A 14,241-nucleotide genomic window follows, 5' to 3' on the forward strand; every position below is an offset into this window, starting at 1 on the left:
GCAGACCTCAGGATGACTGGGCAGGAATGCAGTGAAAGCAGCCTTTCTTCCCTGGGGTGAATTTTTCACCCAAAACATGCAAACTACAGTGGTGTCGTGTGTCCCGTGTCGCCCCCCCCCCCCCCCCCTTTAGCTACTGAGTGGTCTCATTGGACAAGCCATGGTTGGGGCCTTGGACTGCTGGGTTTGGACCAGGTCATGATCTCCCCATCCGGGGACTGAACCCCTGGTCTGGGCTCCCAGATCAGCAGGGGAGTCTGCTTCCCCTTTGCCCTTCCACTTCCCGCTCTCCCCCGCCCCTGCCTGCTCGCTCTTTCCCAAATAAATACATAAATAAATCTTTTTTAAAAAGTCACGGTTGATGTTCATCTCCAAGGAGACTGGTGATCCAGTCTTGGGCCAAGCTCATTCTTAGTGTGGGCAGAGACCAGGGGTCACCAAAGGAAAAGGAGTCAGAGGAAATCTGGGAAGAAGCAGAGCAGAACGTCTGTGAACCCAGCACGGACAAGAGCTCTTCTGGGTTCTGGGATGATCGGACCAGAACAGGCGAAAGGCTCTGGGCCCAGCACGTCTTTGGGAGCTCCTCTGTGGGGGTAGGGGGGCGGTGGGTGGGGTGTCTGCCGGAAGGAGATCGGAAAGGCGAACAGGCCACAGGACGGAGCCCTCCGGCAGGAGAACCTGAGGCCTTGAACATGGGGGAGGGCCTATTAAACAAGCAATTAGGACAAGTATGAGAAGGGGGTTTTGGGGTTCTGAGGAGACACAGAGGAAGAACTTAAGCCCAGATAAAGGGAGCCAAGGATGGCCTCAGGGAGAAGGGCTGAGTTAATAATGGTCTAAATTAATAAATGGTCCAAATTAATAAGTTAATAAAGGTCTAAGTTAATAGATGAGGAGTGGGGAGAGAACCGAACCTCGTTACTAGAGGCCAGAGAGGAGGGCAAAACCGCTTAGCCGATAAAAAATGAGAAGGGGAGGGGAATGGGAAAATAGAAACCAGTTCACCCTGGCCGGTGACTAGAAGCTGTGGGGGCGGGGGTAGGTGCGTGGCAGGAACAGTGACAGCGAGGCCGGAGGCGAGGGCAGGTAAAGGCGGCCGTCACCGAAGGGAGCAAGCCGGCCCCTCGAGAGCCGAAAGGCTTGTCCTGGGTGAGAAGCCTCTACGGGGCCACCAGCGGCGGCCGCCCGCACGAGCGAGGGCACAGCCTCCCAGGGCGACCCCCCTCGAGCGCAGCGGCAGCACGAAAAGGCGAGGGCAGCTCGGGCGGGACTGGGTGGCCCGAGGGCAAGGCCGCAGACGGCGAGTGCACCTGCTCGGCCGTGGGCTTGAACGCCCTCCTCTGAGCGCCGCGCGGGGAGAGGCCAGGCCGCCGGGGAGCGTTCCCAGACCAGGTCCCCAGCTCTTCCCAGGTTGCACGTCCCATACACTCCCCCTACTCCCCCTTCGCTCCCCCCGCCATTCCCCCGGGTCCCGCACAGTTTCCAGGATTGGCGGCTGCTGCTTCCTGCGCGGCTCTCTGCCCCTGGTCTTGCTGCCCCACGGGGGCTCAGACTTCCGATTATATTACAGCTCGTTCTGGCTGCTGTATTGGCTGGATTACGGGGGTGGAGGGCGGAATGTTAGTTTTAAGAGGGGAGATAGCAGGAAGAAAAATGAAAAAAAAAAAAAAAAAAAAAATTGTAAAGGAAAAGCAGTGAAGGTCCCACCGAGATTTGAACTCGGATCGCTGGATTCAAAGTCCAGAGTGCTAACCATTACACCATGGGGCCGGCGGGGGCCGTTTCCTAACAGGTATCTCTTGTGATAAATATGCATCACGGAGGCACTAAATCCCAACTACTAACATTAGGACCTTTTTTCCCCTCTCCTTTTCCAATCAAACTGTACCACCACTTATAAGGGTATTTTGAAAACGCGTGAGTGCCGTAGTCGTCTCCGTGGATGGGGGCACAAATGGCTTTTACAGGTCAGGGCCAGAGGGGCTGGAAGTCCTGAGATTCTCAGGAATCCTAGACAAAGAATTATCCCCAGGGTCGCGCAGCTTTTGTAAAGTGACCTTGTCTGTTTCATGTGGTTTTCAGGGGCCTTTTCTAACAGTGACATTCCTGTTCCCACCTTTGTCCCCTTCTATCCCAAATCATCAGACACACAACTTCTAGGGCAGTGTAGGGCCTTGTTAGGACTCTTTTATTCTGAGGTGGGAGGTCCCAGTTTCTTCTTGGGTGTCCTGGGAGATGACCTTTGCAATGGTCTGCCACCACATGAGAAGTCTGACCTCGGTGAGGCCACCTTCCTGTTAAGAAGCTCATACCAGAGTCCGCTCAGCCTGGTGGTCACATGACAGACGAGTGAGTGAAGATGCCCACAGATGAATCCAGCCCTCAGGACCTATCCCAAAAACCATCCTGGGCCAGGAAAACTTGCATCTGAGTTTCCAGACATCCCAGAGGGCATCATGACCACAGCACCCATGAATATAACAAAATGTTTGTTTTATGGCAATAAAGTTTGGGCCAGCTTATTATGCAATCACAGTAACCCCCCCAAAAATCCCCTCTACAAACAGCAGTTATCCCTATCTACTCCCTCAGTGTTGCCCAAGAGGACTGTCCTCAATTTTTTTTGTCACCATAAATAATTTGTTAATGAATATCAGGGTTCATGTCTTTTTATGGGCCTGTTTAAGATCTTGTTATATACTTCCCAAAAATGGGACTGTTTACAAAATTGTTAGCCTTGGGGTCTGCAAGAGTGGGATGAAATGGGAAAAGTTGAAAACATGAAGTAGATGACTAAGGATATGAAAACTCCCACACGTCCTCTAAGCACTATGTATTGTTATTCCATTAAGCAGTAAGAAGCCATCTGTTGGGACATTAGTCCCTCAGTGTTGTTCCAGATGTCTTGGTGCTGGGAGTATGGATGGCTGGGAACAAGATTCTTGTTAGAGTTCACCTCCTCAGGGAGAGCTGTACAAGAATGTCATTTGCTTCCCTAGATCTAGATCCTGGTGGAGGTGTGGCCATCTTCTCTTTGTGCAGAGCTTACCTGCGACTATGCAAAAAGCTTCCGGGCTTTGAGGCTCAAGGCAGGCATTAAGTTGGACTCAGAGAAAGAGGCAGACATGTGAAGCAAAACTTCTCACCCCGTTACTCCCTTTGCTACAAGCACATGGGCCTCTCTTGCTGTTTCCAGAACATGCTAAGCAGGGAGCTGCCTGGGGGTCTTCGCCCTCGTTCCTTCCTCCTGGAGCAGCTTCCCCCAGATGGCGACTCTGTCAGCACTCAGTGCAGGGATGATGTCTCAGCGAGACCCTGTGCAAGGGTCTCCCCGTTCAAGCTGGGACTCCCAGTTCCTTACCCACTTCCTTGCTTTATTTTATACAAACTACTTCATCAAGGGGCTGATATAGTTTAGATTTTATTAATTTATTTCTGATTGTCTGGCTCCCTCCTCCCCTCGATGTGCCACAAGAACAAGAAATCTCACAGGCTTTTTTTCGCTGGGTCTCCTCAGTGCTAGACTAGTGTCTGTGGTATAACAGACCGTCCTATTTTATGATTAGAGCCATTAATTTTCTTACACACAGAGGTAAAGTTATGGGCCCTCCAATGATTTCCCTAATAACTGGGATTTGCAATAATGTGTGTATTCTGCTTCCCTTCACGCGTGATGCTGAATTATGTTCGTGTTGCACACGTGGTCGCAAGCTCTGGATTATTCTGGCCTTTGTCACAGTTTCTGTCTTGCTCGCGTGTTCTGAGACAGACTGAAGACTAAGTTCAGAGAGGAAAATGGGAGGTTAAAGGAAACCAATTTAGAAAAAAAAAAAACTTGCATGAAAGAAGATGGGGAATGTTTCTCTACTAAATGTAGAAAAAAAAAAAGACCCTTTTTACTGACAATAAGCCAATAAACACATTCGAAAGGACCTCCCGGATAATAGACGATAAAGTCCCGTCCAAGGATGCTGGGTGCCCCAACTGTCTTGTCTGAAAGGAAATCTTCTTCAATCTCTTTTCTATTTCTTCACGTAAAATATGAACTCGAGGCCACCCTGTGGGGTCCTGCCATGTTGCCTGGCCAACACGGAGTTCTGGGCCAGGGTTCGAAGCTGCCACCTGGTTGTTTTCGGTTAATAAACACACAGGAGTGTGATTTGATTTGTTTCCTGGGACTTCATAGACATTGTTGCACAGATCTTAGACCTGTAACCGCCCACAGTGTGCCGTCCCACAGTGTGCCGTTCGGATCCCCTGGCTTATTTGCTCATAAGCTACAAAAGTAACAAAGTTGCATATGACGTCTTTCCCTTCATCCTGTAATAGACACTGCAAGATTCTTCCACTGCTTCCAAAACAGACCAGTGATGCTTTCTGTCTCTCCTTCATGCTCATGGAGCAAAGAAATCCTATGGATGCTGGATTTAGTCAATAATTTGAGAGTCTGACTCACTTAAAAAACCAAACACTTATATTGGCATCTAGAATTTGGCTTATTTCAGAATCTTACTTGATAAGCTCTTCACAGTTCCCACCTAGTTGTTTTATCGTGAGATCCTCTCATCATTTTAAGGACCACACTCCTAGCACTGAATGAAGCCCCGGGTATAAAATTCTGTCGGACTCTTTGGTCAGCCCCTTGGGCTGCTCCCTTCTGCCTACCCTTGCAGACTCTAGCCCTGCCAACTATTACGAATTCCTGAAATGTGACACCCACTTTCTTACTTCATCTGCCTAGAACAGTTTTGTATTACCTCCCCGCCCTGCCCCCCTCCTCACCCCGGGGAATATTATCTCTCCTGTGCTCCCGAGGCGTTCCACAGACATCTTTACTGAAGTATTTATTTATTAACATTATTTTCTCAATATTTGAGCAGGGAATTATCAGATTTATTTATCCATTCATTCATTCATTCATTTATTGGCAATGCATACATGATTTAAGTGCATAAAAGAGTTATAGTTGAAAAGATCCTCCCTTCACCCATAACAGCTTACCTAGTAACCCTCTAGAGATACTTTGCAATTGTTTAAACATACATGCAGAAAATTCTACTGCACATTATCCTGTGTTTTTTGCACTTGCCAATAGATCTTGGAAATCATCCCATATCAATACCCAGAGAAGGCTGATAATACACAGTGGTCACAAATATGGCTTTGGAAGCCAGATTTTTAAAAAATTATGTTTTCACTATTTATTAGCTGTGCAACCTCAGGGAATTTACTCAACCTCTCTGAATCCCCATTTTATAATCTACCAAACAGGCAAGTAGTAATTCAACTCATCAGGTTGTTATGAAGATTCAGTAATTGGATGTATGTAAGGAAACTTTTAGGTCATTATCTGGTAAGCAATAAACACTAGCTACACTTATTATTAAGAACATTGTCAATTGTTCTTACCATCAGACAGAATAATGTCCTGTGATTCATTCCTTCGTTTTTGATCACTCAGATTGCTCCTTGTCATCTGTACTACTAACCGGGCTGTTGCAAAAGCCTCTAATATACCATTTTGTACATTTTCAAGAATGGTGCCACGCCGGAGGTGGTGTTTCTGGTTGTAAAAATATATGCATTGTTTTGAGAGATATTGCCAAATTTTCCTCCATGAACATTTACCTATTTTCAGGAACACCAGTGGTGACTGAGAGTTAGGGTTCAGGAATTTCCATTCCTAACCCAACATACAATGAGCGGCCTGTAATGAATAGTAAATGCTAAATAAAATGTTAGTTAATTGGATGGAAGAATAGTTTAGGAGGTACAGTTGGATTTGGGGGAGTAGCAAGAAAAGAATTTTAAAATCCACTGTGGCATTCATTTGCTGGTGAAGTCACTGAAGATTATTGGAGGGCAAAGTAGAGCTAATTAACTCTTATTGATCACTTTGAGTTGGTCTACTATTACAGAGATTTATTTTAAAATCTGGAAACAGTAATAAACATTATTGCTGTTTTGTCAATACCCTGATGCAATAGGATGGTAGAGAATTGTACACAGAATTTGGGGCAGAGTATAACGGGTTTACTGCTTTCCTGTAGCAAAATCCTTTCCTATTGTAATGTGTCTTCACTTTTATAATGTCATGTGATTCTAATACATATGAAAAGATACAAGGGCAGAAAACAAAACTCCAAGGGACTAAAAGCTGTAAGCTCCCTTTACATTTACCCAAGTAATCTACAACTTATTCCCATTTTAGAGGAAAGATACAGAGATCCATGCCTTATGTAACGTGCTGCAAGACACAGAGCCTAGAAGTGGCCCTGGTGGCCCTAAGAACCTAGTTGGGGTCTGGGACCAGAGTTAATGCCCGATAGACTTGAATCAGTAATTGCCATGTAAGAGTGACTGTTAAGAGCCAAGGCCTGTTCTAGGGCTTCATTCACGCTTTCCAGCCTCCCAGAGGTGGGGATTACGACCTAAAACGGGCAGGAGATCCTACTACAAGCACGGACTCAAAGTTTGGAAGCTTAAATTCCATTCACCCCATTTTTTTGCTGTGTGACCTCAGGTAAGTTTTCTATTTTGCCTAATTTGAGAGTCAGAGATGACTGCACCTACTTCATAGAGCTGTTCTAAGAGGTCGGCACACTCCGAGCCCTGTAACAAGCCATTGCACACCGCGCATTTGCTAACAGTTTGTGCATGCAACAGACCAGCACTCAGAGTCTTTCAATTTCAATGCAAGTGGTGAGCGGAAGCCAGAAGCTGATCTCTCCACTCCTATTCCAGGGACTGAAGAACACACTCTACCTTGTCCCCACATTTGCACTTTGGCAAGTAGCAAGCGAAAACCCATATCCACTAATTTTTTTCTTCCCTCAAATACTCATACCGGAGTCCACAGGACACTCCTTTCCCTGCAAGAGCACTGCAAAGTCCGCCTCACCTTCCCCCAAGATGGCCTCAGCGACCCACAAGAAGCTCCGGACACGTACCTCCCTCCACCTTTGCTTGCAACGAGGAAGGGGGCTGAATCCAGCGGTGAGGCTTTCCGGCCCACGCTGCTCTAGTTTTCAATTTGGTCTGAAGAGTTCAAGACGCCTCTTGCCTCTTGAGTGCGCCGGTGTTTGACTTTTTAGCTTCCCGTCTATACCGCCAACATCAGGTCTAGCTGTGGCAAAGTGGGAAGAACTGTGACTGGATCAGGACGATAGCAAGCGCCACCACAACGCGGTGCACAAGATGCACGGACTGCCAAGCTCGCCATCTGGCCTCACTTACAGGAGGTCCGCGGGGTGCTCAAGGTGCTCCTGGATCGCGTGATCCGAGGTCCAGTCACCTAGACTTTTCAATAGGCAAAGTGCAACAGCTCTTTCTTGGTAAAAGTTAAGTGGCTCTGAAAAGAGCCTTTGGGTTTAGATGACAGGACGCTTACTTGGCAAGTTTACTTGGAGCTGGTGTACTTGGTGACGGCCTTGGTGCCCTCGGACACGGCGTGCTTGGCCAGCTCCCCGGGCAGCAGTAGGCGCACGGCCGTCTGGATCTCCCGGGACGTGATGGTCGAGCGCTTGTTGTAGTGCGCCAGGCGGGACGCCTCGCCCGCGATGCGCTCGAAGATGTCGTTGACGAACGAGTTCATGATACCCATGGCCTTGGACGAGATGCCCGTGTCGGGGTGCACCTGCTTCAGCACCTTGTACACGTACACCGAGTAGCTCTCCTTGCGGCTGCGTTTGCGCTTCTTGCCGTCCTTCTTCTGCGCCTTGGTCACCGCCTTCTTGGAGCCTTTCTTCGGGGCCGGTGCGGACTTGGCGGGCTCGGGCATGCTGGACACACTCCGACTGCGCTCAGGAGAAAAGAGAGAGTAACACAACCAGCAGAGCGCCGCCTGCCCGTCTTATATAGAAGCCCTTATGCAAATCCGGTGTGAGCTACACTCCCGTGTCTGATTGGTGACTGTCCCACCGAATTCGGCCATTAGTGCTGCCCAATCAGAACGCAAGGATCCCAGGCTCGCATTTCCATTGGTTGAGATGAAAGTGCCTCCTTAAGCAACACCAAACCTTGTTTTTCGCGCCCTAGAACGGTTATAAAAACTGCTGTCGTTGCCCCTCCCTCGCTGCATTTCCTGGTGGCGCATTTGACCTGGGCATGTCTGGACGCGGGAAGCAGGGCGGCAAGGCGCGCGCCAAGGCCAAGACACGCTCGTCGCGGGCGGGTCTGCAGTTCCCGGTGGGCCGCGTGCACCGCCTGCTCCGCAAGGGCAACTACTCGGAGCGGGTCGGGGCCGGCGCGCCCGTGTACCTGGCGGCCGTGCTCGAGTACCTGACGGCCGAGATCCTGGAGCTGGCGGGCAACGCGGCGCGCGACAACAAGAAGACGCGCATCATCCCGCGCCACCTGCAGCTGGCCATCCGCAACGACGAGGAGCTCAACAAGCTGCTGGGCCGCGTCACCATCGCGCAGGGCGGCGTGCTGCCCAACATCCAGGCCGTGCTGCTGCCCAAGAAGACCGAGAGCCACCACAAGGCCAAGGGCAAATAGAATCGTAGTTCAGCTTGCCACACCCAGCTCTTCCCAGTCTAACCAAAGGCTCTTTTAAGAGCCACCTACGACTGACTCTGAAGAACTGGGCACTTTGAAAAAACTTCATTCTTTGTATTTTTAAAGACAATTTAACAGCAGTTACCATCAATCTCACAACTTGGGCAAAAGAGGGGAATTTAAGTTTGTTTTTATAAAACCTGGAGTTTTAAAAATCCTATGCCTTCATCCCATCTTAGTGTATGGAACTTTCTGACGGCTGGTTTGGGCTCATCAGCATTTGGAATACGCACTATGCATTGTCAACTTCACTCATTAGAAACAGGCTTTCCTAAACTCCCATAATATGAGCCTCTTAAAGGGTTAAGTTCTGGTGATGTAATTCTTTGGGGCAGCAGTTTTAAACCCTTGTTCTGGCTCTTGGTAATTAAAGACATTCTGAAAATACAGGGATCAACCCAAACCTCTATACGGAGCCAAAGCTATTTGTAAAGCCTTTAGAATTCTGACAGACCGAATGCGGCCTGTTCTCCATTAGGAAAGTCAACAGGTAGCTAGCTGATTTACTGATGATCATTCCTCTTTTTGAAATGTGTTTGTCTTTTTTTATTGTGGCTTAAAGGTCTTGATGCACGAATAGAATTAGATTCTATAATTGCCGGCCTTGGTAACTTCCTAGCTCAGGGGTCCTCAAGATCCATGATGCCTTGCAAGGAGCCTATCCTATGGTTTTGCTGGTTGCTAATGAGAAGTACTGGATGTAGATGCAAAGGGGTGGCTTGGTTTATCCCTATGTAGCTTACTGGTGGTGGGCAATTAAATTCTTTAAGACAAAGGGATTATGAGTCATTATGGTAAACTACAGACACACAATGTTTTATGCCCATGGTAGAGCCAGGCCTTCTACCCCCAAAGTAATAGAACAAGACAGTCGGTTTCTGTTATAATTTTGAATTTCCAGGCTAGCGGAAAAATAAAGCATGCATGCTGCAGTGGGACTGCCTGATATTACCTGCAACTGAAAATGTATGTAAGGATGTTTCTCTGTGAAGTTACTTGCCTTGGATTGCTCACATGCCAATTTGATTTTTCTAGTAGAAAAATAAAAAAATGAAATTTAAGTATTCAAAGAATGAGAAATCGAGAGGACAGGGTATAGAGCTGAGCTGTTCTGTGTGGTAACCACTAGCCAATTGTGGTCGGCAGTCACTGGGCACGTGGCTAGTCTGACTTAAGGGGTGCGGATCTATGGAATATATTGTACTCTGCGGGGTCGTACAAAACAAAAAGAAAGGTAAAATATCTAACAGTTGCTGGCTACATTCAAAATGAATATTTTGGATATATTAGGTTAAACAAAATACTATTTAAAATAATTTTTCGTGGTCTTTGTTCTGATGTAGATCCTTTCTAGAAAAATTGCTATTTCTTATGTAGCTGGCATTTATTTCTACTGGAAATCGCCGGTAGAAAGCGGACAGAAAACATACATACATATTGAGGTCACGGGCAAGTAACATCAGGGCATTTGGGGCACAAATAAAAGCTCGAGTCCTTAACCAATCCGGTTCCGGGTTGTGTAGTCTCCCTTCTGCCCAATCAGCTTCTGGCTCTCACTATAAATACTCTGACCAGGTCGCGCCTTGGACTGCAACTGAACGTTGGAGTCATGGCTCGCACGAAGCAGACGGCGCGCAAGTCGACCGGCGGCAAGGCCCCGCGCAAGCAGCTGGCCACCAAGGCGGCCCGCAAGAGCGCGCCGGCCACGGGCGGCGTGAAGAAGCCGCACCGCTACCGGCCCGGCACGGTGGCCCTGCGCGAGATCCGGCGCTACCAGAAGTCCACCGAGCTGCTGATCCGCAAGCTGCCGTTCCAGCGGCTGGTGCGCGAGATCGCGCAGGACTTCAAGACCGACCTGCGCTTCCAGAGCTCGGCCGTCATGGCGCTGCAGGAGGCGTGCGAGGCCTACCTGGTGGGGCTCTTCGAGGACACCAACCTCTGCGCCATCCACGCCAAGCGCGTCACCATCATGCCCAAGGACATCCAGCTGGCGCGCCGCATCCGCGGCGAGAGGGCCTGAGCCACACGGCCTCCCAGTCCTTCCCAAAGGCTCTTTTCAGAGCCACCACTGTGCTGAAAAGGTCTGTTTCCCTGTCATCTGTTACAGATGTGCCTCATTTCCGGGCATTTCACAGTTGGGGTTTCTAAGTATCTACAGTATACCTTGATAGGCGGCCCAGTTTGTATTTTACCTAGTTTTATCTATTGTCTGGTCATCTCAGAACAGTAAAGAACTTCGACTTACAGTGAGACTACCCCCAAAATGTATCCTCCACTTCATGAAACAGGTGAAAAGAAATTTCTAATAAGTTACGTGGTACTTTAAAAATTGCATAGTAGGGTCACAGCTGCTAATTAAAACCATAGACTGTAATCAGGCTATCTCTCTTCCTGTAAGTGACTTTATGGTGAGTAGAACCTGGCATGTCCACAGCTGGAATTTAGGATGATGCCATGATTTTACCTATTAGAAGTGTCCTAATACCTTCCAAGAAAAAGTATGTGTACTGTCAGTAATCTAGGGAAGGTGCACTGTTTGGAGGAAAGCAAGTGCTCTCCCTTGCAATTCACTTAACGGGTACACACTGAGGCCCGTGGTGTTCCATCTAGGGCCCAATTGCTAACCAGACTGATGTTCTTGAGTGCAAACACTGCCTTCCTTTCCTATGGGCTGGGAACCAAAGCTATTAAGGGACCACACATTCCAAAGTCCCTGTCCCCACTGAACAATACTCTTGCTGGCTGGGCAGAGCCTCCTCTCCTGGAGATAGGCAGTCAATATAATTTTTCAAATTAGTCTTTCAGTTATGATTATGTGAAGATTGATTCAGGAGCAACACGTTGTTCTAGTTCTGTGGACATTTTTAGTTCTGTGGACACACATACTGCATGCTTCTCAAAACACTGCTTGGGCAAAACTGATCATCTTGTGGCTTTCCACCTAAGCTCTTTCTGGGCTTTCAGGGTTCTCTCACAACCATGTACCAGGACTTTAGTTTTTCTGTAGGAATGACACACAAATATTCAGGGACACCAGATCATTTGGGCTTGTGCTATTGTGTAGATGGTGGGAGTCTACTAAGAAATCTCACTGGAGTAGTGACGTGATCAGTCCGAGATGCATTTAGGGTTTCTTGGAGATCTACAAGAATGAATACACATCTGAGCTCAGGAGATACAGTCTGGGATGGACATAAAGATTTGGGAGACAGTCTATAAACAGTATTTTAAACCAAGGGAGTGGTCGGCATATCCCCTCTGGTTCCATCCTGTCTCTTGCAATCTTCACTTATTAACAGTATCAAACCTCATGTCATTTGCCTGAACATTTCACAAGCCAGGAGTCTTGCTCATTCTCTGCTGTGATCCCCATAGTTTCCTCTAATTCCCAATTTCCTTTAACCGTTTGGTCAGATGTTCCTTCTTACAGATCTTACTCCTCTTTGCCCTCCTAATACCCTATGCTTATGTCTCTTGCTACATTGTGTTTTCATTATTTGCTTTTGTCTGATTCTTCCCATTAGACTGAATTTCTTTTGGACAGGCCATGGTTTATTGGTGTGTCCTTAATGCATTGTACATGATCACGAAATAAAAATTTAAGGAAAGTGTAAGTACATTAAGATTCAATAAAAAAGGAAACAGAAGAAAGTCTTTGTGCCTCCATTTCCTCAGATGGCAAAACTAGTAAGTGGAGTAAATATTCCAATCCTTTCCAAGGCCTAGAATGAAAGGATCTAGCTTTGCCCATATAGAAACATGAACATACCATGATATTTGACCTCACTCTTCTCAAAACAGCATTTGGCTTTTCTGAAGTGTTCCTCCCCCCCCCCCAAACTGTAGTTCTCCATCATCATCAAAATTTGGAATCAAGTCGATAGTATTCAGTGCTGTCCTTGTTACCACCGAGCTTGTTACTGCCGTATTCAAGATCTCGTTTGGCAGTGTGGTAATCTGTGTGCTGTCAGGTAGAAAATACGGATCATCAGAATACCACACATTGTATTTGAATACTTTTAGTAAGGATCGTTAAAAAAATTATTCCCTAAAGGCAAATTTTTTAAGATACAAGATTTACTATCTTCCTGCTGACAACCCCAATGGGTTGCTGTATACCATTTAGGGAAACCATTCCCGCATCCCCCGCAAAGCCGCTTTGACTTGATAGTAAAATTTGTCACCCATAAGCCACCCTGAAAGAATTTCCAGATACAGACTTAGGTAGTCACCAAAAGTCAATTCATTGTTCTTGTATATTCAATATAAATGACTTTAAAATAATAGTCAAGCTCACAAATGTCAATGTCAACTTGTTGGCATTGGCGATGTATTCTAAATACTGTAGGGATGGAAAATAATGTTTTCTTCTTAAACCTCCTTCCCCCACCCCCCCCAACCCCCACCGCACCGTTCCACCCTACCTGGCTAAAGGAATGAATTGACATGGGACAGATTGAACAGGAGGAAAAGCACGTTTGATTACAAGCAGAGGCCCACTTAAATTTCCTATGCCAAAGAAAGAACCGCAGAGCCAGTTTTTGTATTTTTTAGAGAAATGTGTGAGGACTTGACAATACAGAAAACCGATGTTTGGGAGCACAATTTAGTGAAGAAATATAAGCAGAATTTGAGCTGCAGTAGATTTAGCAAAAACGTTAACAAGGTTTGTTTCAACAACTCCCAGCCTTTAGAGCTTATCTCCAGTGACAAGACTGCTTTTTTACCTTACTATCAGAGCGTTTTTCGTGTACGTTTAATCCCTGCTTTCTAGGGAAACAGGAAGGTCTTGAGTTGTCTTCAATCTGGCTGTTTCCAAGTAGCCTCGATTCACAGTAATCAATATACGATTGTGGTAACTTTGCCTGCACTTGGCCACTGTAATATCAATTATGAGTGTGGGACAAGGGTTGAGGATTAGCTAGGACTAAAGCCTAACGGGAAAATTACTCCACCGTGAAGGCTGATTTGAGACACACCGTGAAAAAAAAAGTGTCACCTTTTTTAGGATTATAGAAGTGGCTCTGAAAAGAGCCTTTTGTTCTTTCATTGTTTTTAACCTTCCTCCTCACTTGGCCTTGTGGCTCTCGGTCTTCTTGGGCAGCAGCACGGCCTGGATGTTGGGCAGCACGCCGCCCTGCGCGATGGTGACGCGGCCCAGCAGCTTGTTGAGCTCCTCGTCGTTGCGGATGGCCAGCTGCAGGTGGCGCGGGATGATGCGCGTCTTCTTGTTGTCGCGCGCCGCGTTGCCCGCCAGCTCCAGGATCTCGGCCGTCAGGTACTCGAGCACGGCCGCCAGGTACACGGGCGCGCCGGCCCCGACCCGCTCCGAGTAGTTGCCCTTGCGGAGCAGGCGGTGCACGCGGCCCACCGGGAACTGCAGACCCGCCCGCGACGAGCGCGTCTTGGCCTTGGCGCGCGCCTTGCCGCCCTGCTTCCCGCGTCCAGACATGCCCAGGTCAAATGCGCCACCAGGAAATGCAGCGAGGGAGGGGCAACGACAGCAGTTTTTATAACCGTTCTAGGGCGCGAAAAACAAGGTTTGGTGTTGCTTAAGGAGGCACTTTCATCTCAACCAATGGAAATGCGGGCCTGGGATCCTTGCGTTCTGATTGGGCAGCACTAATGGCCGAATTCGGTGGGACAGTCACCAATCAGACACGGGAGTGTAGCTCACACCGG

The 14,241-nt window shown here is 47.8% G+C and overlaps 4 protein-coding genes and 1 non-coding gene across 5 annotated transcripts; 2 read left to right on the forward strand and 3 right to left on the reverse strand.

Annotated features, from left to right (window-relative positions):
• Nucleotides 1-1,698: 1,698 nt before the first annotated feature.
• Nucleotides 1,699-1,770, reverse strand: TRNAQ-UUG. Its single transcript has one exon. It is a non-coding gene; the product is annotated as a tRNA-Gln (tRNA).
• Nucleotides 1,771-4,918: 3,148 nt separating this feature from the next.
• On the reverse strand, nt 4,919-7,980 carry LOC123942390 (histone H2B type 1-C/E/F/G/I). Its single transcript, XM_046006299.1, has one exon. The coding sequence runs from the start codon at nt 7,778-7,780 to the stop codon at nt 7,400-7,402; it is 381 nt and encodes a 126-aa protein (XP_045862255.1). The 5' UTR covers nt 7,781-7,980; the 3' UTR covers nt 4,919-7,399.
• Nucleotides 7,981-8,106: 126 nt separating this feature from the next.
• On the forward strand, nt 8,107-8,517 carry LOC123942374 (histone H2A type 1-B). Its single transcript, XM_046006279.1, has one exon. It carries the CDS (start codon nt 8,107-8,109, stop codon nt 8,497-8,499), a length of 393 nt encoding a protein of 130 aa, XP_045862235.1. The 3' UTR covers nt 8,500-8,517.
• Nucleotides 8,518-10,168: 1,651 nt separating this feature from the next.
• Nucleotides 10,169-10,986, forward strand: LOC123942363 (histone H3.1). The gene has a single exon (XM_046006267.1). It carries the CDS (start codon nt 10,169-10,171, stop codon nt 10,577-10,579), a length of 411 nt encoding a protein of 136 aa, XP_045862223.1. The 3' UTR covers nt 10,580-10,986.
• A 2,641-nt stretch (nt 10,987-13,627) lies between these two features.
• Nucleotides 13,628-14,016, reverse strand: LOC123942381 (histone H2A type 1-H-like). The gene has a single exon (XM_046006286.1). The coding sequence runs from the start codon at nt 14,009-14,011 to the stop codon at nt 13,628-13,630; it is 384 nt and encodes a 127-aa protein (XP_045862242.1). The 5' UTR covers nt 14,012-14,016.
• Nucleotides 14,017-14,241: the final 225 nt, after the last annotated feature.

This window comes from Meles meles, chromosome 5, assembly GCF_922984935.1.
Source record: "Meles meles chromosome 5, mMelMel3.1 paternal haplotype, whole genome shotgun sequence".
NCBI classification, from domain to species: domain Eukaryota; kingdom Metazoa; phylum Chordata; class Mammalia; order Carnivora; family Mustelidae; genus Meles; species Meles meles.